Source organism: Bubalus kerabau, chromosome 3 (genome assembly GCF_029407905.1).
Source record: "Bubalus kerabau isolate K-KA32 ecotype Philippines breed swamp buffalo chromosome 3, PCC_UOA_SB_1v2, whole genome shotgun sequence".
NCBI classification, from domain to species: Eukaryota; Metazoa; Chordata; class Mammalia; order Artiodactyla; family Bovidae; genus Bubalus; species Bubalus kerabau.
The window spans coordinates 8,591,776-8,616,547 of NC_073626.1; the positions used below are offsets into that span (position 1 = coordinate 8,591,776).

The 24,772-nt window shown below is 41.4% G+C and overlaps 1 protein-coding gene and 1 long non-coding RNA gene across 9 annotated transcripts in view; one reads left to right on the forward strand and one right to left on the reverse strand.

Moving 5' to 3' along the window:
• The window catches only part of PHACTR1 (phosphatase and actin regulator 1), a 549,201-nt gene that overhangs the window by 13,829 nt on the left and 510,600 nt on the right, over positions 1–24,772 (forward strand). The window contains exons 2-4 of one of the 8 annotated variants that reach the window (XM_055570606.1): positions 12,759–12,791; positions 13,004–13,054; positions 21,031–21,185. In XM_055570606.1, coding sequence (XP_055426581.1) covers positions 21,083–21,185 — 103 coding nt within the window. In that variant the 5' untranslated portion in view covers positions 12,759–12,791; positions 13,004–13,054; positions 21,031–21,082. The other 7 variants (XM_055570602.1, XM_055570604.1, XM_055570608.1 and 4 more) reach the window with 7 other exon arrangements.
• Positions 21,644–24,772, reverse strand: part of LOC129645431 (uncharacterized) — a 33,575-nt gene continuing 30,446 nt past the window's right edge. Inside the window, exon 3 of the long non-coding RNA XR_008711318.1 lies at positions 21,644–22,373. This is a non-coding gene — a long non-coding RNA (uncharacterized LOC129645431). The remainder of the gene's footprint in view (positions 22,374–24,772) is intronic.

The window sequence follows — 24,772 nt, forward strand, 5'->3', positions numbered from 1 at the left end:
GAGATATTGCTCTGAGTACAGGGTGATGTTTGTGGAGATGCAATGACATAGGAAAACTTTAAAAGGAAATAATCTAGAGGTCCTGCATGCCATACTAGCAAGTGTGAACTGCATCCTGAAGAAAGGACTCGCCAAAGATCACTGTCCTAAGCAAGGCCCAAATCTTTGTTTTGAAGGTTTCAGATGACTTCTTAATTGGGGGTTGTTTAAGACAGAAGACTCTGAAAGGAAGCACATTTTGAATGACTTAGGTTTACACTCAGAAGCTGTGTATGAAAAGACAGACTGACCCAGCACAGATGACCTGTTACTGAATTTGTGCATGCAAAATATTTTACTCAACCACTTACTGGAATGCTTAGAACTTTGCTTCTTCTCTTCCTCAAAATTTTTGGTATAATCACCCTTTTCTGGATTTTTTTAAAAACAATTTTTCTTTTTCTCCTGTTGATGTGTCAATTGTCATTTTCCCTAATAGTCTCTTTCAGATCAAATCCAAGTGGTCCCTCTCTAGAGACTAGGGGTAATTTTCTAGGAGGGTGCTCATAGACATTCATGTAGTTTGAATCAATGCCAGTGAAACCAGTGTAAAAACTAATATCAGGTTTTGCAAGACACCTAGGTGAAAAGGAGAGACTGACATTTCAGTTATGCATGAATGTTTTGTCCTTTCCATGGTAGTGACATCAGTTTAATGCTTAAGGTTTGGGTTTGTTTCAGGGTTCATAATTCTTTGACAAAGAGACTTTGTCTGATTATTGTTTTCTTATCATCCAAAGGATTATACTAGTTTCTACTTAGAAAGCTGTTAGTAATAACAATTTCTACTCTATTTGCAAAGCGTCTCCTATGTGAATTATGTACACCCACTATTGGCAAATCTTTAGCTCCTCCAAAAGTCATTATATTGAATTTGATTTCATATTCTTGAATTTTAAAAAATGTATTCAAATAATCATTGTTTCTCAACCTTTTGGATGAAAATATTTCTTCACCATGATGAGGAGGAAAGCCTATTCTGAGTTGAAAAACATTTGCAATGGCCCTCAGGAAAGAGAATCTACAGAAAATTTCAGAAGAAGACCATGTGGCTACAACATCTGGTACATTTGAGAAGTGAGGCTGGAGCAGCAGGTGGCTTTGTTAACCATGGTGAGAAAGGAGTGACAGACACACCCTGAAGATTGGATACATATTAGTGATGGATTTCAAGCAAGTGAATGGCCTGCTGTTTGAATTTTAAGAATTTATGTTGAGGGAGAGATGCTTTAATTCCCAGAGATCATTAGAAACCTGTTCAAATAAGCAAAAAAGATGTGGCATTGGGAACAGAAAGTATAAAAGAGATAATTCAGGAATTTAGGATTCCTCTCAACTTTCTGGATGAGATTCCCTGGATGATGATGTGCCCTTTACAAAAAGAATACAGGGGAGAGAATAGCTTGGGAATACATAATGATAACCACTAAAATTTATTCAGTGCTTATTCACTACTCATTGTGACAACCTCTTTGTATTAAGTCAAAGGTGAGTTCTATTTTGGACATGATGAGTTTGAGAGGTCTGTGACTATCCAGGAAAACGCCCTCCCTAGCAGCACCAGGAAGATATATGAGTGTACAGCTTAGGAGAGCTAGTTGGTTTGGAGATCAAAATTTGAGAATCATGAAGATAAAAACAACTAATATTTATCATTTGCCGCATGCCTGGTACTGTTCTAAGCACTTCCTGTATATTGCTCACTTAATTCTCACAACATACATTTGAGGTTGACGCTATTAATATCATTAATTCTTTTCATAAGGAAGTAAAAAGAGGTTAAATAAGAAATATTATTTGACTTGCCCAAAGTCACAGAACCAATAAATGGCCAAGCCAAAATCTGAATCAGGGACCGCCATCATGACTCTTAAAACTTGAGATGGAAGACCCAAGGAGAGTTGCTAAGATGAGAACCCTGAACCACACTTGGGTTCCTTTGAAAGCTGATTCACTTTTTTGCATTTCAATCATGTAGCAATGTTCTACAACCCAGGGAGCAAATGTTATCTCCTTTATGGAATTCAGGTTTTAAAAGTCTCCCCTGAGTGGTTTTAGGCAAGTAATTTTATCTCTCTGAGCTTCATTTTTTTTTTAACCTGTCAAGTCTGACCTGTAAATCACCCAAAAGGATTTTTCTGAGAATGAAATGAAATGGATTTATTTGAAAGTGGAGCACAGAGTGATCATGCAATTTTAGTCTATCATACATATCATATGATAGAATATATGTCTATTATACATTTAACTCTCTTCCGTTTGCAATAGCCTATTCACTTCTAAAGTAAATAAATTCACTCCTACTCACCCTCACAATGGAGAAGGCAATGGCACCCCACTCCAGTACTCTTTCCTGGAAAATCACATGGAAGTAGGAGCCTGGTGGGCTGCAGTCCATGGGATCACTAAGAATCGGACATGACTGAGCAACTTCACTTTCACTTTTCACTTTCATGCATTGGAGAAGGAAATGGCAACCCACTCCAGTGTTCTTGCCTGGAGAAACCCAGGGACAGGGGAGCCTGGTGGGCTGCCGTCTATGGGATCACACAGAGTCGGACACGACTGAGGCGACTTAGCAGCAGCATTCACCCTCACAAAATACCAGGGAACAGAGAGGGTGCAGGGTTGATATTTCAGAATTGGCTCCCTTTAGATATTTGCAAAATTAAATGATTCAGGTGAGAAAAACAACAATGATTGTATCTACCCTATTACAAGAATTGGAGTGAGCAGGTAATTATGCCTATGTTCTAAGTTAAAGAGAATTATAGGATAATATAACTTCTCAAGCCGGTATTCTGTGTCCTTAAGCTGATATAATGATTTCTTTAAAATATTGCACCATCTGGAGCTATTTTGCATTCCCAGTATTATTGCTGTCACTCAGTTTTCAGAACCTTGTACTTTATGACTTAACAGATTCTCAGCTTTTAAGTGCAATTTTATTGTACCTTGAAAATAAACTATTTTCCCTAGATGCACAACTCTTGATAGTTTTTATTGAATGTTTAAGCTCCTTAAGGACAGAGAGAGTGTTCTTGAAATTCTTTCATACCATCCAAAGGTACCCAGGGTAATTTGAAGGATTTAACAAGCAGTTCTTAACAAAAAATTGCAGATATTCTATAAAGCATTTCATAAGGAATCATCATACTGGTAGGTCACTTTTGAGATTACCACTATAATCAAAGCATGATTTGGGCATTTGGAAAAATCTTATCCTGATTAGTGAGCAATGCATTCTGAGATAAGGAACTTCCAAACTTTTGAAATCTTTTTGCACAGTTGGAGCTATCCTGCCAGTGGATAAGCTATATGCTTGACAGAACTTGCAGAACTATTTAAAAATACATGCTTAAGTCTTTCTCCATTCTCAGAATTGAGTATGATCCATCTGATTAAATTATAACCCAAGAGAAGTAGTACTTTCAAAATCAGTCAATACTTCCTTCTCCCCCAACTTGATTTCCAAGGCAGAGGCATAAAATTCGCATCATACTCTATAATTTAGGTATTAATCTTTGACTCATCCTTGACATTCTACTTACACCTACATGAAGTCTTTCAGTCTTACAAAATGCCATCATTTCAAGGTTTAGCAAATTGAGGCATACAGCTCTTTACCAGTAAGAGAAAAATACCCCTCCTCATGATTTCTTACTCCTTCCCTGTCTCCCAAACTACTTTAACAAGTTTTTATTCTGTCTCTAGTAACTTTAAAAAAGTGTGTAAGTTTTCTAAGTCAACTCTTGCAAGAGCTTGATAAGAACTCAAAAGATTTCTTAAAGAATATGCTATCTTTTATGTCATCAGTCATACCTTCCAGAAATTACCTTCATACCACCCACTGCAGAGCAACTAAGGCTTCTATTAATAATACATTCCTAGCATTATATCTCATTATTTTAAAAAATCCTATTGATTGAATTTAGATTTTTGCTTCCCTTTAAGACTTCTTAGCATGAGTATGCTTTTCCCTAGTTATACGTTAGAACCACCTGGGGAGTTTTAAACTACTAATACCTGGGCCTCACCCCAGAACAAATCAGAATCTCTAGGGGAGAAGTCTGAGCTTCAGTATATTTCTAAGTCATGAGGTTTCCTTTAATGTGCAGCCAGGGTTTAAACTACTGTTTGTGCAATTTAGGGAATACTGGGGTTAGGTTTGTCCAGATCTGCCCAATTATCTTCTAAAAATGATCCATGATCTGTGCAATGGCAGGATCTTGGTCAACTAACTTACGAAACAGAATCTTAAACTTTACATGCGTGGATCTCATATGTGAATCAAAGTGAAATGCAGATTCTAATGCAGTCGGTCTGGGGTGGGGCCTGATTCTACATTTCCAACCAGTGTTGGGGGATTCAAGGCCTGGGCTGTGCAACACTTCATCTCCTAAGTGAACCCCTCATTCTCACTGCTTCATCTTCCAAAGATGCTGAGTGAGAATCCATATCTATAGCTGTGACCTCTCCCTTTAGAACCAGATTTCTTCTTTCCGTTTTAAATGCCTACTCTTGAATTTCAGACTTGAATTTCAAAGTGATTCCAACTGAATTCTCTAAGTCAAGTCCTCATCAGGGTTTGCCTGGACTTTGTCAACTGCCTCTTAGCAGGATTCCCTGCCTCTGGGCTGGAGAATGAAGACCATCCTTCAGGGTGCAGCTTCTGCTTGCCTCTCTTCGTCCTTCTCTACTGAGACCTGAACCTGTCCTCTGGTGGAATCTCACTCGCTCTTATTCTTCCTGAAATTCGCTAGGCTCGTCCTTGTTCCCAGGCCCTTCTCAGGCTTCCCCCTCTGCCTTACAACCCTTTTCTCTTTATCTCCCCACTTAATTCCTGCTCAGTTGTTAACTTAGGTCAAACATCACCTGCTCTTAAACACTCTCTAAAGCCCAAGATGAGCTTCCCTTGTGGCTCAGAATGGTAATGAATCTGCCTGCATTGTAGGATACCTGGATTCGATTCCTGTGTCAGGAAGATAACCTGGGGAAGAGAGTGGCAACCCAGTCCAGTATTCTCACTGGAGAACTCCATGAACAGAGGAGCCTGGTGGGCAATAATTCATGGGGTCACAAAAGTATTCATGTCAGGAGAACTCTATAAACAGAGGAGCCTGGCTGGGCTACAATCCCTCTGGTTGTAAAGAGTCGGACATAGCTGAGTGACTCTGAGAGAGAAAGGCCAAGGTTAGTTGGTCAAATTTCCTCTTCCATGTCTCTGCTAAATCCCTTTAAATTTTGAATTGCCATTATTGTTTTAGGAAGCTTTTTTTTTTTTTAATGGACCTAGAGTCCCCTACCTACCTCTGCACTAAGAACTCTCTAGTTTGTTAGTTAAACACAAATCCTTGAATCAACTACAGAAATTGTAAAATGAAAGGGTAACATTAAATGGTCATTAATGTTGCCTTCTTTGACTCAAAGAATTCAGTTTTTATTTGCTTCATTCAATAAACATTTGTTTAAACTTGAACTGATTGCTTAGCTGCCCTAGAGAGCAAAAGAGTTAAGAGATGTCAATTTGGCAAATAGAAAAAAATAAATACTTGTACATTAGGATGAATTCTAATGCACAAATGGTGGGGTGTTTTTTTTTTAAGTAATATAGTTGCTTGTCTCTGTAGCCTTCATTCCACAATTAGCCACAGATAAAAGTGCCATGCTTATCATCATAAAAGCAGCTCAAGATCTGTCCAAAAAAGGTGAGGTGGTTTCAAGAGTATTTTTAGTGTATCATGCTTTCCATGGCTTTTCAGCCATCACAGTTTGAACAAAGCCCAATTTCCAAGCTAAATTCTATAAGTGGAAATTGGAGGCTATGGTTAAGTGAACAGAAATAGAATTGACAACCTAAATGCGTCAACATTCATGAAAAGTGACATCAGCAGGTTTGCTGTGTAATTGCCTTCTTTTTTTTAAAAGGTGAGTAGGTGTTTAAAACTTTTCAATGTTTAGGATATATTCTCTGCAGCTTATTTTTCTTCATGTAATTTTACAAGAGGGAAGTTCTTTGCAAGGATTAAAAGACCTGTTGGCACCAACAAAGGTAAAACCCTGTGCATGGCTAAAATAGGGGCATAAAGAAAGGCTATAGTTATCTCCCAAGAAATATAATCTGGGAGTTATTATAATAATCCCAGGTAATTAGAAGAGGCCTCTGCACCTTGGATCTGGGTGTGCCTCTACAGAGCTGATCGCCACAGCACATCATTGCTTGGTTCTTCATGAACCATTAGATGACAGTCTCCTTGCTGAAAACTGAAGGACTTCCAAATGAATTTTTTTTAAAAGGACAGAAGAATAAAGTTTTTGATGAGAAAATGATGAAAACATTCCTAGGTAATTCTCCTCTATCATTCTGCATAAGGTTGTTGATGATACCATCTTCAAAATGAATTCTGTTATTGTTCAGTCGTTAAGTTGTGTCTGACTTTTTGTGACCTATGGACAGCAGCACGCCGGGCTTCCCTGTCCTTCACTATCTCCGAGTTTACTCAAACTCATGTTCACTGAGTCGGTGATAACCATCCAACCATCTCATCCCCTGTTGCCCCCTTCTCTTGCCCTCAATGTTTCCCAGCATCAGGGTCTTTTCCAATGAGTCAGCTCTCTTTGCATCAGGTGTCACCTTCAAAATGAATTTGAGAGCCCAGAAAAGAATATGTAGATTATTCTGTCAAAACATGTACCCCTACTGATGAGTAGCAGTCAGTAAAATTCCTCCTGAAGCAAAGTTAATCCCTCCATTCTGTTTGCCCCCAAAGTACCATGTACCTGTCTGTACCATGGAACAATCATATTAATCACATTTTTGAGTCAGTTCACTTCAATAGGCTATGAATTCTTTGAATGCAATGATCTTTTAATCATTTCTCAAGGTAACTCACCAATGCCTGATGCTTTCACAGATCTAAAGAGGTTCAATATCATCAATTTCATATTGTTTAACCTAATGATAGTTCAATATTTAATGAGTGAATACTCAATAGATTAATTCACATTAACATCCCATTTAAGAGTGCTGGAATTTTTGAAAGGAAAGCCAGCACTTATTCCATGAATTTCATGTTTTACAATGTGTGTGTGTGTTAGTTGCTCAGTCATGTCCGTCTCTTTGTGACACATGGGCTGTAGCCCGCCAGGCTCCTCTGTCCCTGGGATTCTCCAGGCAGGAATACTGGAGTAAGTATCCATTCCCCTTTCCAGGGGATCTTCCTGACCCAGGGATCAAACCCAGGTCTCCTACATTGCAGTCAGATTCTTAACCTGGTCTGGGCCAACCAGGGAAGCCCTATTTTATGTATATCACAATTGATATTTAATTTTAAAAGAACATCACCAAGAAGGCACTATCTATTGTTCTCATCTTTGAAGTTAGCACAAACACAGATAAGCAAGTAAGCAAGACAGTAAATATTCTAAATCAAGCACAATCTGAAGGCAATACTGTAACACTGGGCACGGCACCCAAATGTCCATGGGCTCTGTGACTTATTAGCTCAAACAAGTCAGTTTAGTTCTCTAGGCTTTGAGTCTGATCCCTTCTGTAAAATTAAGTAATAATCTCACCTCTGATTTCTGGGTGTTGCTGTCATAAAAATCATTTGTGATGATTTTTAAACTGAAAAATGCTATTGTCAAGTTGGAAGATGAGTAAGATCTGACAAAGGGTTTCTATACCAGGAGAGTCTGTTAATAAACAAGGGATATTTAAGGTAGACCATTGAAGAAGGTCTAGTGGACACTCCATCCCCCTCTTAGCTGACTGGCTATACAGGCAAGTGTACCTTAAATTTGTCTTGGTTTCATCACTTAATAGCTTATTTATTGTGTGACTGTAGGCAAGTTGGAAAAGACTCTGATGGTAGGAAAGATTGAAGGCAGGAGAAGGGGACCACAGAGGACGAGATAGCTGGATGGCATCACTGACTCGATGGACGTGAGTTTGAGCAAACTCTAGGAGATGGTGAAGGACAGGGAAGCCTGGCATGCTGCAGTCCATGGGGTTGCAAAGAGTCAGACACGACTGAGTGACTGAGCAACAACAACAAAAAAGGCAAGTTACATAATCTCTTTGCATCTTGGTTTTCTCATCTGTTAAGTGGGACTAAGAAACAGAGGTGAGAAGAGGGTGGATCATGGAACTGGAAACAGTTCACCTTGCTGTCATCCTATTTATCACTAGAAACACAGCCTCTTAAGTACTCTGTGGCAGTGGTTCTCAACAGCCCCAAAGGACGATCTTGTTAAAACGGAGATTCTGAAACGGTTGCTCTAGAGTGGAGGCCAAGATTCTACACTTCCCGGAGGCTCAGGTACTGCTGATGCTGCTCATGTAAAGACACACTTTGAGGAGCAAGACTCACCGTTATGTCCCCACTTCTAAATATCTTGGTTCCTCTTTACCAAACAAAAAAGTCAGCTTTAATCAGACCCCAGTTCTATTGACTTTAGCTCTGGAAATACTACACTTTTTAAGCAATATGATACTTGCGACTTAGAGACTAAATAGTTGAGCATCTCCATCTTCAAGTGAGGGGAAGAACAGCCTGGAGCTGATAAGCACCACATCTGACATCTCAGAGCAGCCGATCCGGTATCAACATCTGAGTGCCCCACAGAGCCTTAACCCAACTCCCCACTAAGCAAGCATCCTAAATGAGGAAACATGGGGGGCAGAGGGACAACGATGGCCTTTAGAGGGAAGCCAATCGGGGCCTCATGCTTCATTCTGATCCAGAATGTCCCTCTGAACCTTCCCCAAGGAATAGAAGTGAATGACTCGTCCATATTTGGTCCATATCTTAGACTCTAAGACTGTATGCAAGACATCCCAGGCCATTTCCGCCTAAAAATGTTTTTTTTTTCTCTTCAAATTTTAAAACCACTCAGCCAAGATTCAGCCTGCCTTTACTTGACCTTTGCATCTTTGAATCCCCAGCTTTGGGTTCTCACTCTTTAGAAGAACAAGCCCTTCAGGAGAGCAGAACCCCTGGAGTCCTCCTTGGAGAGCAGGCAGTAATGGTGTCAGGCCCCTGCTCCATGAGACAGGCGCCACAGAGGGGCTCTTCCTCCGTCCCCGTGACTAACCGCTCCAGCTTCCTGAGAACGTGTTAGAAACACTCCCAGAACTGTGCGGCTGCCCAGTGGGTGCGTTTTGGCTCTGTCTCACCACATATGTTATCTTCATGGTAGCTGCTCCCAAAAAAGGGTTGTAACTCAAGGGAATCTCTTCACAGATTCACGTCTGGCTTTCAAACAAGGAGCTCTCAAACCTGTCAAATCAGGCAAGCAGACGGTGTCTCTATTTTGGGGTACATTTCCCCTCTGGGTTTGTAAAGGTTTCCTCTGGGAGGAGTCTTCCCTTTTAGATTTCATGGGCTTGATTGCTTGCATGTTGGAAAGCAGCTCTGAGTCTGGAAAAGAGCCTTTTTCAAGGTAGACAGTTTAGTGAAGTTCAGGATGAATTCGCAGGGGGAGGAGGCAGCAGAAGGTGGGGGAGGTGCACAGTGCGTGGCTTAATGTACACAGCACGTAGCATTAGCTGAACACTTCTGGTGGTTGCCATAGGAATGAGAAGACTTTCGATTTTAAACCATAGTTCCTCTGGAGCTACGTTAAAAAATGTGACTGGATTCTTGCTGTTCACCGCTACCAGCTTTGTAAATCAGGGCTCTTTTAAAAATGCAACCAAATGTTTACTCTGCCAAAGGAGGTTACAGTAACCTGAAAAAAAAAATGTCACTTTCAAGGCCCAAACAACTAAAGAACATGGACTTCTCCATTGTCTTGGGCCCCACAACTTCCAAACCAGGGAAACACAATGTAGTTTTGATATTTTCTTCTCCAGAAGGGATTTGTGAAATATATTAAGAGTCTGTAACAGGTGTAACTCAACCAAGTTAATTATCATTAAACTGTGGTGGGAGAATATTTAAAAACCAAATAATTGGTTTAAAACTAGTGAGTCTTGAAACCATTTTAGAGATTGTTTACAACAAGAGGCACCCCCATCCCTGCCACTTATGTTTCCTCTACCAGTTAGCCCTCTAATGCTTTTCTTTGCTAATTCAAAGTTCTGACAGCAAGTACCAACCTGCAGATTCAGCTTTCAACACTGCACCAAGTTTAAGTATCTACTCCTCCCTTCCCCCTACCTCCAATGAGACACTGTATTGTACTATTCACCTAAGTCAAAAAACTATGGAGAAATTAAATACATTAAAAGTTGACCTGGAGAAAATCATAACTGAAAAAGACAGATGCCCCCCAACGTTCATTGCAGCACTGTTTACAACAGCCAGGACATGGAAGCAACCTAAAAGTCCATCATCATAGGAATGGATAAAGAAGATGTGGTACATGTATACAAGGAAAGATTATAAAAAAAAGAACAAAATAATACCATTTGCAGCAACATGGATTGTCACAGTGAGTGAAGTAAGTCAGACACAGACAAATATCATATGATATTACATGTATGTGGAACATAAATAAAAAGGTTACAAATGAACTTATTTACAAAACAGAAACAGACAGACATAGAAAACAAACCTGGTTACCAAGGGATACAGTGGGGGAGACAAATTGCAAGATTGGGATTGAAACTGGGCGCTCAGTCGTCAGTCATGTCCGACTCTTCGTGACACTTTGGACTGTAGCCCACCAGGCTCCTCTGTCCATGGGAATTTCCTGGGAAGAATACAGGAGTGGGTTGCCATTTGCTCCTCCAAGCAATCATCCTGACCCAGGGATCAAGCCCATGTCTCCTGTGTCTCCTGCATTGCAGGCAAATTCTTTACTGCTGAGCCTCCAGGGAAGCCCAATATACATACTACTATATATAAAATAGTTAACTAATAGGAATCTACTGTATAATACAGGGAACTCTATTCAATACTCCGTAATGACCTGTACGGGAAAATAATCTTTTTAAAAAGGGGGACATATGTATATGCATAACTGGTTCACTTTGCTGTACAGCAGAAACTAACACAACACTGTAACTCAACTATACCCCAATAATCTTTTATTTAAGTTGAGCATCTTACATAAAGCTTCCCAACTGGCATACCATGTTGGGCCCCTGATGCTGCCTCTGGACACACCTGTTCAATTACGAACATGATCATTTCAGTACACACTTTAATACGAGAAAAGCTGGGAGAATTTAAGTTCAGCTAACTTGTAATCTCCTTGAGAAGTTGGTCTAGTCTACTACTGTACCCCCAGCAACTCATGCAATGCCTGGCATGCAGTGAATGATTAATAATTATCTGCTGATAAACAGTTGTGAATAAACACAGAGTGACTGAACGCTTGGATCAGACGACAACTGTGACCCATTCCTGGAAGAACAGAAGCGTTTGCTGGGCTCTGAAGTACCTAGTGGACAAAGTGTATGACCTGCGCCCGGCATCCACGCTTCATTTGGCTGAGGAAAGCGAAGACGAGCTTATGAAAACCAGTAGACAAAGTTCTATCCTAGTTTGTAATTCCTGCTGCAAACTTCTCTAAGGAAAGCAGAGGGGTAAAAAGAATAATAAATGCTGTCTTGACATGGGTCTTCAAGGCTCCCTACTTTGCATGACTGTCCAGAAAAAGAACACGCATTAAAGAGCTCACGAAGAGCCATCAGCTCTCTGTGAGGGAAAATAATTATAATAGCTAATACTCTGGGGGGGGGGGTACATACTATTTTCGACATTAATCTAAACCATTTTAGACATTAACCCTAATAACTAATAGGGTGGGTGAGAAGCTCAGGGCTCTGGGGAAGAACACCATCAAAGAGGGCAGTGAAGTGGGGTGGGTGGAGACACTGGCCAACTGCTAAGCTTGGACGCCAGTTTTATAACACGCCCCCTTTGTAAGCCAGTAGGCGGGACTTCAGTTTTCCCCAGACCGTGCACTCTTTTAATTTATTTGAGAGAAACTCTAATTGTATTCTCACTGTAGTATCTTGTATGTTTTTATTTGTGATTTAAGAAATGTGAAGAGAAAATACACAGACACACATAATGGCTAACAGTGTTTCATTCCTGGTTCTAGAGCTAACCACTCTAAAACTGTTGGTAATGCCACTTCAGTGCAGTTCAGTTCAGTCGTTCAGTCGTTCAGTCGTGTCCGACTCTTTGTGACCCCATGAATCGCAGCACGCCAGGCCTCCCTGTCCATCACCAACTCCCGGAGTTCACCCAAACTCATGTCCATCGAGTTGGTGATGCCATCCAGCCATCTCATCCTCTGTCGTCCCCTTCTCCTCCTGCTCCCAATCCCTCCCAGCATCAGGGTCTTTTCCAATGAGTCAACTCTTCGCATGAGGTGGCCAAAGTACTGGAGTTTCAGCTTTAGCATCAGTCCTTCCAATGAACAGCCAGTTAACATATTCTTTTAAATAAATTTATTGATTGATTTAAAAAAACAATCGTCACATATACACAAATAACTGTAATGCAAGTTGGAAATCTAGACAAAATACCATGGGATCTCATAGGATCAGGAGCTTACTTGCAATCAAAATGACAGAGGTAATATTTCAACTGATGTGTGCAACAGATGCAGTCAGGGTGGAGTATCTTACTCCCATAATTCCTTGCATTTGTAAGCTGTTAAACAGATTTAAAAATAATACCTAAGCTAAATACTTCTTGTGTGTTAGGTACTGTGTTGTCTACATAGATTTTCTCCTTTGATTCTTATTTTTATTCCAGGTTCTACAGAGCTGGAACCTGAGGACTAAAGAGGTGAGCTTGCAGCTTGGAAGCAGCAAAACCTGGATTTCCAAGCCAATCCTTTCACTGCTCTTTCACTGCATCATCTCCTGTATAACATTTCTTTGGTGTTTATCATGCAGCAATGAGTGTTGTGAGGCTGAATATGACATTTCCCCATATATTATTAATGCCTGTGAGAAATTATAACTCAGTGAATACCAATAAGATTCTCTTTGTTTCAGAAGCAAGCCCCTACCCTCCATCATGCCTCTTTTAAGAGCATCACGGAGCAGGTGAGTTTCTATTGTCCTCTGTTCACTAGGAGCAGCAGTGAATGCTGACTTGGAAACTTGATACTGAAACTATGATGCTCCTCAGTGACTTCAGGTGATACAGAGACTAAAGAAATTTAACTCTCAAATTAGCCCAGAGACTATCATGAATAATATTTTTATACAAAGATATACATCAAATGCCCCATGCATAAGGAAAACCTTTAGTACTAATATTTAAGCACACAGACCTGGCTGTAGAATTTATGAGTGTATTCAAGACCTGAAAGGAATGAAACTGTTACCAAATTTCCTCTGACTAAAACTGGTTTTTTGACCTTCACATTTGGGAACAGGACAAAGGTAGTTCAAAGTCACCACTAAGCCTGAATTGATTTTGGTCGTTTTCTTCCATATAGCTCTAAGCCCTATCCTTGTCTCCATCTCTGTCTCTTTCTAATCTCTGTATCTACCTCTACGCTTATCTCCCTAATGTATCTATTGTCAGACTTCACTGTGCACAGTAATGTGGGGTTGTAAAGATGATCTCACAAAGGCCTACAAATAACTTATACTCTTTTGATACAATTCACTGCCTGAGGGTTCCCACTGCTATAGCCAATCTATTTTCCTAAATGTGTTCTGGAAGTTCAGGGGTCATATCTTCTGTGTAAGGTCTATAAGACTATGGCCCTCAGAAATCATTCTTTCTTTCTTGAACATTTTTGGGGTATTTTTCAGGTTGCGATATACCCAGGGGAAGAAGGTGGCTGGACCTGTCTTCATTCATTTTGTTTTTGTTTGTTATTTCTTCTAAGATAATGCCATGTGACGCCTATAGAAAATTCAAGGAGTTTAAACATATCTAAAGAGGAAAGCATTTAGAGATACTGCTACCACGACTTTGAAGCTCTGTCTTTCTGGGCAATCTTATTACATATATAAATACACAGTTTTGTATTGATGGCACCTTACGATACCCGATGACTTTCCAGCTTACTGTTTCGTTGGATAATTTATCAGGGAGATACTTCATGTCAATAAGTAAAATTTACTTCAGTTTATAACAGGCACTTGGTAAGACACAGGTTCAATCCCTCGGTGAGGAAGATCCCCTGGAGAAGCAAATGGCAACCCCCTCCAGTATTCTTGCCTGGAAAATTCCATGGACAGTGAACCTGGTGGGTTGCAGTCCATGGGGTCAGAAAGAGTCAGACATGACTTAGCGACTAAACAACAGCAGCAATCTGGATTTTTAGGAGGACTAGGAAAATGCAGTTGAAATTGGGATTAATTTTTTCAGCTCCCTCCAGGAAAGCTGAAACAAACTGCACAAGTACACACACACAAAGAATTGAGGGCAATGTGATTTTCTCACCAGAGGGAATGAAGTCAAATATCATTATTAGACATCATCACACTTGAGCTTTTTTAAAAAGGAGCTGCCACTGTCAGCTCATTTCTCCATCATTAGTTGGCCATTTTCCCATCTTCATATTTAGGGATTTTGAGAATTATACGCAGCAGAGCATTGCTTGAGAACCCCTCATCCCCCAACTCAGCATTTCTTCATTTTTCCTATTTCCAGGTCAATTAGATAAACACTGAGATAGAGACATAATTTATGAGTATTCTTTCTGCCAAACCAAGATATTTCCACATTATAAGCAAGGTCAGCTTACTAGAATCCAGTTGGCAGAGGGAAGGATGACATTTTGAACTCTTGTTCTTCACTCTGTGAATTGACCCTTGTACAAAGTGTTAAAAGAGGGGAAAGGACATTTTCAGAAGCGGGCAGCTAGTAGAACCAAAGGCTCCTACACTCCTCTTGGCTCCAGCCTTCACCACGTTGGCCAGTGTGGGCTCTCTCCTAGGGTCTGTCTCTTGAATGCAGTTTCAGAAGCAGAAGCTTGCAGGATTTTGTTTTGAAGAATTTTCTTGCTAGCCAAGGATGGGCCAAAGGGGAAACTCCTTTCACCTGATGTTCTTGAAATAAGATTTTAGAGTCTGCCTCTGGTCCTTTAAGGCAGTTTCAAGCCCTGGTCCAAATTGAAATGTTTACAGATTTAATGTTCCTTTTTTCCAGCCGAATACCTGGCATCTTATATATAAGTAAGCCCTCAAAACATGACTACATGACTATATGAAATAAAATTAGGCTCCTCCTCCCTGTAAGACTTTTTATCCCACCTCAGTCTGCTTTTCCAACCCTCCCAGTTTTCTTTAGCTTTCCAACTATCATCAAAACCTTCTCACAAGAAAAGATTTGAAATTAATTTATACTAAAGTATCAATAAAAGTACTTGATGATGGCTGAAAGTGCTTCCTTCCCCAGAGAGATCTGAATAAAAACAAAGCCCCAGATAGTGTTTGCAGTACTCCTACCATCTAATGACAAGCTTTATTGAGGAGAGAAGGAAAGATTTCTTTTGAGTGTTGGATGAGGAGATGAGAGTGACTTGCCAAGCAAAGAGAAAACACTGCTATTGAATATATTATTCTCAGGTCAACTATCTGCAAGATAAGTGAATATATTATTTCTTACATATATTTATTTAGTGACGAGTACTTCAGTACTAAAGTACTTCAGTCACTTTACTTGTGTCCAACTCTTTTGTGACCTCATGGACTGTAGCCCGCCAGGCTCCTCTGTCCATGGGATTCTCCAGGCAAGAATCCTGGAGTGTGCTGCCATTTCCTCCTCCAGGGGATCTTCCTGACCCAGAAATTGGACCCTTAGTCTCCTATGTCTCCTTCCTGTAGGCAACCCACTTCAGGATTCTTGCCTGAAGAATCCCATGGACAGAGGAGCCTGGTGGACAACAGTCCATAGATTGCAGGAGTCAGCCAGGATTGAAGCGACTGAACAGGCTTCCTTTGTTTAGTGAGCTAGTGCTTAACCAAAGATCTTCAGACTAGCACCCCCAAGGGATCCAAAATATCCCCACACTTTGACAGCTTCTAGTATTTTTAAAGTTAGTTGGGTCTGTTGGGAAAAGAGAAACTTTGCCAAGATTTCATGCAGGTAGCAGGCAGAATTTCGTGCAGTCCAACATAAATAAAAACAGAGTTTTCTGGAGATCTCTGGAGGGCTATGGTTTTTCCTGTGGTCATGTATGGATGTGAGAGTTGGACTGTGAAGAAGGCTGAGCGCAGAAGAATTGATGCTTTTGAACTGTGGTGTTGGAGAAGACTCTTGAGAGTCCCTTGGACTGCAAGGACATCCAATCAGTCAATTCTGAAGGAGATCAGCCCTGGGATTTCTTTGGAAGGAATGATGCTGAAGCTGAAACTCCAGTACCTTGGCCACCTCATGCAAAGAGTTGACTCATTGGAAAAGACTGATGCTGGGAGGGATTGGGGGCAGGAGGAGAAGGGGATGACAGAGGATGAGATGGCTGGATGGCATCACTGACTCGATGGACGTGAGTCTGAGTGAACTCCGGGAGTTGGTGATGGACAGGGAGGCCTGGTGTGCTGTGATTCATGGGGTCGCGAAGAGTCGGACACGACTGAGCGACTGAACTGAACTGAACTGGAATATGGTAAAGCAATTAAACAAAAATGAAAAATTATAAAATTGTCAATAACACAAACTTCTTTATTTCTTAGCAAACAGAGTAAACCCAGGCTGACACTGATGCACATTATTTGGATGATATGAAAGGAACAAACTGTCTAACTGCAGATCATGTGAACTTCTCTCCTAGATTGTTTGGATCTTATGCTATCCAATCGTATAAATAAGTACACCTCAGAGGTAAATTGATACCAGCTGATACCTTTACTGATCAGATTCCATCTTGAAATACGCCTCCCTTTTTAATCAAACACTTCTTTTGTGTATAGAACATGTCCACACCTATTCTTACCACCTACTCAATAGAGAAGTATAAACATCTCTGCCAAATCAGTATTTTAAATAACACTATATTATTTATTTCAGCCTTACAGTGCTAAAACTTCATATTGCAATGCCATCAGTGTAAAAGATGTAACTCTGGTTTTTTATTTTTTAATTTTTTTGGCCACACCAAGCAGTATGTGGGATCTTAGTTCCCCAAAGAAGAATCAACCCCTGCTCCTAGCATTAGAAGCATATTTTCTTAACCACTGGACCACCAGGGTAGTCCCAACTCTAGCTTTTTTTTTTAATATAATTTTTTATCTCTAGCTCACCAAGATTTGTTAGTATTGTCTGAGTTAACTTCTAGAGTTGACATCTCAAGGATGTTTTAGGTTGAATCATTCAGTGCTACATAAGAGTTATTCTGAATACTTGCTCTAACCTTGCCTTCTTCTCTGTCTGGTTCTATTATGTCTCAGAACAATGGACCATTGTAAGTGCTTCTTTTGAGCAGATGAAAGTTATAAAACAGACCTGAGCCGATCGGATTTTGACATTGACTTTTGAACATTACAGTACTTCCCCACCTTTAAAAATAATGCCTTGCACAGCTATTCTTACACATGATCTGCAGCTATGCTCCCCAGAGAGTAAAATCATTTTTTGAAAACCTATTTCAGAACCTGGTCATGGCATGTTAGAGAACTCAGTCGTTCTCTAGTCAACCTAGTAAAATGAAGTCCCTTTTGCAAGTGAATAATCAATCATCCCTTCCCAAATACATTTAAGTCAAAATTTTCAGAGTTTTCTTAAAGCATGGTCCTTTCACACTATATGTCCATTTTGTAAGACTTCAAATTCCCTTTCTTGGTCCACTCTCTAGAAACGACTGATTCCAAACCCATCCTCCAACCCCCAGGGTTCAACTCTGTTTTTCAAGTTTCCAGTTTATCATCTCCTTTTCAATCACGTATTCATTTGTGCTCACCAGCAGTGGATTGTGTGCGTGCGCGCGCGCACACACACACACACACACACTCTCACCCCTGAGTCATCACAGTTTCTGTAGACTCACAATAGAGTTCAGAACCTGTCGCCCACATCTCACTGGGAGCTAAGGAGCCAGAAGACAGCTTTCTCCTCTTGTAAATGTCAAGTGTTCAGCATGCCTCCACTGGGGGCTGAACAGAAATATAACCTAAGGGAAATCAGTCTTTGGGTCTGGGCAAAGCTCTGAGAATTCTGAGTCCGAAGTCTGCTTTCTCTGTAAGGGTGTATGATTGGTAGCTTCAGCTTCCTCTCTCATCATCAGACTTAACTCTGCAGCACCAGGTTGGTGTCTGACTTGCTCTCATTGAGTGGGAAAACCCATAAGACATACCGAAGGAGAGGTTCAGGTTTGTCTTAGGAGTAGCCCATGGAACTGTGGGTATGGGAGAAGGGAATCTGGTGGTCATCCTCCAAAGGCTTCTTTTCTTGTTTGATTTGTTTTAAATTTGTGGGAATACCCATTTTATTAAACCTGAAGTAACTTCTTAAATGCAGCTTCTCTTTTCTCAATCCAATATGTACATACCACATCACACTTATTGCTAATTCTGCTTGTCAACAAAGGGTACAAGAGGGTCATGGAAAACCCACTAGAGATCTTGTATTTGACTACCATTATGGCTTTGATGAACAGATCTCAAAGTGTTGTGCCTAAAAATCCTTACTGAGGTTTGGTAGGGAGGCTGTATCACCAGAATAAGCTCAGGTATCAAAACAAAGTTTCTTTTTGCTGTTAGGTTTATTTTGTTACATTCAGACAGAAAAGATTGCATTTAGGCAAACTGACATGATGCCAGTGGGAAATCTGACCAAACAATCAGAAGTGGAAGAGGAAGAAAGGCCAGGAAAGAGGGAGGGGGGTGAAATCAAGCATTCACTCTCTATTTTACCCCAGAAAACAGCCCGCAATTATAATTACCCACCTTGTTCTGGAGCTCAGAATAAAAGTGACGTTGCACCAAACCCTACCCAAGCAGCCTGTCCTGATTAGAAAGTACTCCACACCTTGGAGAACCGAGGAGACGCGAGTGAGCGCAATTTTAAATGCAAATTAAACTGAGGGGGTAGCAGAGAGAACACATAAAAGACAGTAAAAAAAACCTTTCAGTTTTCTTAAATTAGCAGTCTAATGTGTTCTAAAGAGCAGCTCCCCTCAGATCTCGTCTTAGGGGTTGCATTTCATCACAATATAAAACGGGCAGATCCGTCACTTGCCTCTGCTCGGTGCTCTTGAATTGAGATTGAAGGGAAAATTAGAAGCTGTTCATTTGGGCTTCTGGGCTCAGCAGCGTTGCACAGCTTCGTTTTATGCTCAGCTGTGTCCTGTCGAAAGGGGCCAACAAGTGCTGGTGAGTATCTGCTAACTTCAAGCCTCTTCCTTTCATTTATCTTTCGGGGTTTCATTTACCTTTTGGAGGGGGGAAATCTCCCAAAAGATTTACATTACAATGCAGCTTGCAAAACCTAGGAAATTTCAGACAGCTTTTCAAGCCTCTTGCAGTGACTGATGCGAAGAAGGAAGAGAGAGTTATTTTCAGCCTAGATGCTGGTGACTGATCCGTGTATTAATTATAACAGGGGAATGTTTAACAGATGCCAGCTAAGATGGCCTGTCCCCACCACCCTCAGCCAGCATTAGGGTAAGGACTGGTACCCCGACAACTTTTCTACCATATTAACTGTTTAACCTGTATTCCTGTTGTAATTGCAAATAAAACTGGAGCTTGAAGCTCTAAAAATAATTAAACCAAAACCATTTTTTAAATGATATGACAGCTCTCTGCCTGAGGATGAGTGGCGGTGGCCGGGGGTGGCCGGGGGTGGAGATGGGGAGGGAGAGATGGGGTATTGGACCCGTGTGATGGTGACATGTAGATTTGGATGGTGATGGTTTTCTGCCAAAGTTTTACACGGGAAGCTGGTGATTTTCTTCCTTCGCAGTGGAGGATACAAAGAGGCCGGGGCTGGCGTCACCTTCCGTTGCTAAGGTAACATGCTCTGGCCATTTTATCTGATAAAGAAGTCCAGCAGACGGGTATATGTTATTCATCGCCGAGCTCATCAAACAATCAAAATTGTTTACTTTCACCGGAATATTTAGTGAGATCAAAGACAATGACTGAAATTGCTCTTACTGCCGGCAGTTAACCCTTGATTTTATTTTTTTCCTCTTTTTTTTTGCAGTAAGTATGATTTGCTGTTGGGGTAGCTTTTGGATATTTTTAAAAGTTTCCTTCTAGCAGACTTGGCTTCTTAAAATATGCACTGTTAGAAAGAAAAACGAATTAGATTATCCTTCTGAGTTTGATTTTAATGACTTGGTCTTGTTACTTCTTTCCAAAAACATCCTGCAGAAATAGATACTACATTTGTGCAAGTATTTGAGAAAGACTACATATGCTAGAAAGAACCTAACAGGCTGTTTGTTTTTTTTTTTTTTTAATGAAATATATTAGCTTCCTGACAGGCATGGTAATATTATGGGGATCATTGCAATTCGGAAATAATTGCTGGTGCTTGGCAAACCAGATTTCTTTCTCACAAGCAGCCTGTGTCAGAGGCAAGCAGGTGATGGTCCTTAGCACTTTATAAAATGTGCTGGAGGAAATCACTACAAGGAAGGAACGCGAGGCATTTTTACAGCAAACATGTTAGCATGTGTCATAAATGCAAGGCATCTCTAAGTGGAAGCTCTGGTTCCCAGGTTAGTGCTCACTGCTCAAGGGGGATTGTAACTCCCCGAATCAATTAAGGATCAATGTTCAGAACAGCTGATTCTTAATGATGTCATTTATCAGACTTTTTGAAAACAGTATGAAAATTTAAAAGCTTATTTTCCAGTTAATACACAGCAAAGAAAAACTGGTATGTTATCTCTCTTTAGCCTGGATCACCTGTATTTTCTGAGTAGAATATATTACTTTTAATAAATGTTGGTGAAATGCTTCATTTTCTTATACAGTAGGAAAGCTCTGTTGACAGATGGATTTAAAACTGGAAATGTCAGTCAAATAATGGTATATTTAATGGGATATTTCTTATCCCCAAATCATATTTGACAGTCTAAAGTATTGTGGATTTTTTTTTTTCTCTCCCATAGGCAATACAAGTGACTATTTTGCCTTAAAACTCTTGTTTCTGGAACATCAAGCATGGATTATCCCAAAATGGATTATTTTCTGGATGTGGAGTCTGCTCCTAGACTCTTGGATGTTGAGTCGGCTCAGAGATTCTTCTACAGCCAAGGAGCTCAAGGTAATTAAAGACAGGAAACTCCTCTCATTTGCATGTTGGTTTTATATTAACAATGCCCTGTGGCCTGTAGCAGTGTAAGCTCTGCTGCAGGAATTCAACAACTGGGATTTCTCAATTGGTAACCCCTACCGAGCTGTTTCTGGCATGGAGGCAGGCATACAGCAAAATGAATTAACCTAAACTTCTTGATTTGGTTCAAAAGCAACCTACCCAGCTTTTGTGCAAATACCCCTTGGAAAGCTATGTTAGAAAATGATGCCCCCACCTCGTTGCAACCAAAGTGTAAGATTGAAAGACTTCAAGGATGCTTTTAGCCCCAGGAAAAGGTGGAGTTTTCAGCCTCTGAACTGGAGAAGACCCAGGGCACCCTGACCTCTCTGTCTGAAATCCAGCTGGATGAGAGGCTCCTGAGAGAGGCTTTGAACTCCTACAAACAGCAGCCTTATCTATTTTAGATGAATTCAATCACAGACTCGAGGAATCAGCAGTGTCCTTGGGGAGCACAAAGGAACTTGCCTGTTGTGAAGTGTGGCTGATGTATACATTTAAATTATAGATTTTAAGATGGTCAATTAGGCTCCAGTTTGCTTGTTCTTCTGTTACACAGTGCACTTAGAAACTTGTGTGTGCACACTGAAGTACAGAATGAGGCTGGGGTATTACATGGGCTTTCCCGACAGGCAGGAGAGTTTTTTAAAGCCTATTTTCCCTTTTCCGTGGACTATTTAAAGTAGTCAGGAAACCTGAGCATGGGCATATCCCAAATGGTACAAGTAACACAGAGAGAAAGGAAATGTCCATGTCCTTAAATAGAGAAGTAGTTGAATTCTTGGAAATCACGAGGGAGAACTAAAAAGGATAGATGCTGTTTTGACAAAGCTGGCATCTTTCACTGCTACGTGCTAATGGGCGCTTCACACAGGGCCCTGCTGACTTCTGCCTTGGGTTTCCCAGTTGTCTCTTCTGATTTGGTTTTGCCTGGCTCTCACGCCAAATTTTCATGGCAACTTCAGTGGCTTGCAAGCCTCCTCCTTCTCTGCTTCCATTTTCCTGGATAGGATCCAGTCTTAAAGGCAACAGAGACTGGTAATTATCTGGTTGATGGGCTTGGGTCAGTATGCACATCAGCAACAGCTAATTCTTCTCATCCCTGTGGGTGCGTGTAGTCAGCATCGCTCCTCTCAGCCACTGAAAGAGACATGAGAATGTTACTGAGTTAGCAGAAGCCTGAGACACTGGCCAGATCCTCCAGTGCCTTTTGGGTCTGGAAGAAGCTGCTAGGAGCAGATGCAGACGGAGGCCAGAAGAAACGGGGGCGCTGAGGCAGGGCTCCATGCCATCTCCGGTTCTGTGTTGAAACACTGCTGCATCTGTCCACTCCATTTGAACAGGAGAATAATGCTGGTGCTTGGGGGTCATGCACCTGAGCTGCACTTCTGTTAACAGAGCAGAGAAAGGGAGCGAATCACAGATACTAAAAATGCCCATTTTGCCTTGCAGGAGCCACGGTTTAAGCCTTTAAGAGCCGTGGGCTCCAGGCATTGACGGAAGGAAAGCAGTCAGGGTGTGGGAGGCTCAGAGGACTCAAGGCAGCCTGGTGGTTGTGGGCAGATGGAGCCGGGGGTGGAGTGGTCAGAACTGTCACCATCGGTGACTGTGCTTTAGACACCAGAGCTGGAAAGGCTGCAAAGTGCATGGGAGGTGGTAGCGTAAGCTGCCTCGGCTCCCTGATAGGACGTTCATTTGGGGATAATCAGAATGATGTTCCAATGAAGGAGTCGTGGATCTGTAGTAAGAGTGGGGGCTCCCTAAACAACATCCAGGTGGGTTTTTCATAAACCCCCTGACTTCTTGAATCAGAAATCCGAGTATTAGACCTAGGAGTTTGCATTTTAAGTAAGAGGTCCAATGATGATTACCCAGATATCCCACTATTCTGAGGACCAACATTTAAGAACCAGTCCATTCTGTCTGATTTTTCTCCTTCCACCCCAGAACGGGGTCACTTTCCTCACCATTAGAGGCAGGATGACACAGTGGTTACAACCAGACCCTGACTGCCGAGGTTCAAACCCTGGGTCTGCCACAGTCAACCTGGGAAAACTAACCTCTTTGACTTTCAATGTCCTCCCCTGAAAAATGGGAACAGTGTTGTTGTTCAGCCCTTCAGTCATGCATAGGCCCAAGTCATGAGTTGTTAAGAGCACTAATGAGGTAAGATTTGAAAATGCTTTCAACTGCCACATGGGAAACACCATACATGAGCAAAGCCATAAAATAAACATCTTTGCAAAAGGCTGTCCCTTCTCTGAGATTTGAAAGGAAGCCACTGCCTTACAAACAAAAGTGCTACCTGATAAGACTGAACCTCCTATTTTTTTAGCACACACACAAAAAGTCAATTTTAAGTAAATTTTGGGGCAAAACTGAAAAACGGAGTACCAAGACAAACTTCTATCCTTCCTCTCACTTTAAAACTGAGAACCCCTCTCCCAACAGCTTCCCCAGAGCCCCATCACCTAGGACTAGTCACCCCCAGGGTCTCCTGGCTGGGGAGTGACTTGCTGCCACTGTGACTTGTCACTGCATTTTCCCAGCTCCCTCACAGCAGCTTCCTTCCACTCAGCACAGACACCACCTCCCTGGACCACAAGGCCCTCAGCCCGATGAAGGGACTCCAATGAATGTGCAGAGGGCTGAGGACCGTGGCTTACACCTTCCCTTTCTGAACCAAATGCACAGGTGGTAGAGCGGATGTCTAAAGCCAGTGGCAAGGCCCGCAGGACCAGGGGAAGGAGGGCAGGACGGTGGCTGGCTCTTGAGAAAGGCGTGTGGAGCAACCAGGGCCTTTCGCTGCTGCTACAATGCAACACACAGCAGCTTTCTCCACGGCCAGCCCAGCCCAGCCCAGCCTCAGGGCAATGTTAGTGAGGTCGAGGAGCCCCCACTGGATACCCTCTTCTATAAAGAAGGCCCACATGGAAATACTGTATTAAGTACCTGGAATGTGGATGACCTAGGATTTGGTTGGCTAAACTGATGTATGATTATTGCCTTTTACTGGGTTGTGCATTCTTGAGGCAATGCAGGCTTGTCAATAGACTGATCAAGGACAGGTGTAAGTATTTTAAAGGGGAAACCAAGAAAATAATTTCATTTTCCACACATTACTTTCCTTGCATCAGTTGGGGTACAAATTCATAAACTTTTGGGGGAAACAGCCCATCTATATTAATTACATGAAGAATGGTTATCCAAAGCAACAGTGAGAATTGCAATGTTTGTGACCCCATCATGGTTGTTTTTCACTTTCTCTTGGAAAGTGGCAAAAAGTCTGTCCCTGGGTAGAGGATATTTTGAGCTACTAAAAGCAAGAGGAATCCAGAAAGATAAGAAAAAGAAAAAAGTGATCTAAGATCTGTTCTGGGACAGATTCTGCTGAAATTCCCAGAGAGTTTTTAAAAACCCAGTCCTCTGCTCTGCTGAATAAAGCAGGCTTGTTATTTCCCCCCATCTCCATTTTCCCTTGGTTTGATCTCGAGGTAGGGAAGATGAGCCCGCTTCTCCTGACGGATTCTGCTGTAGAA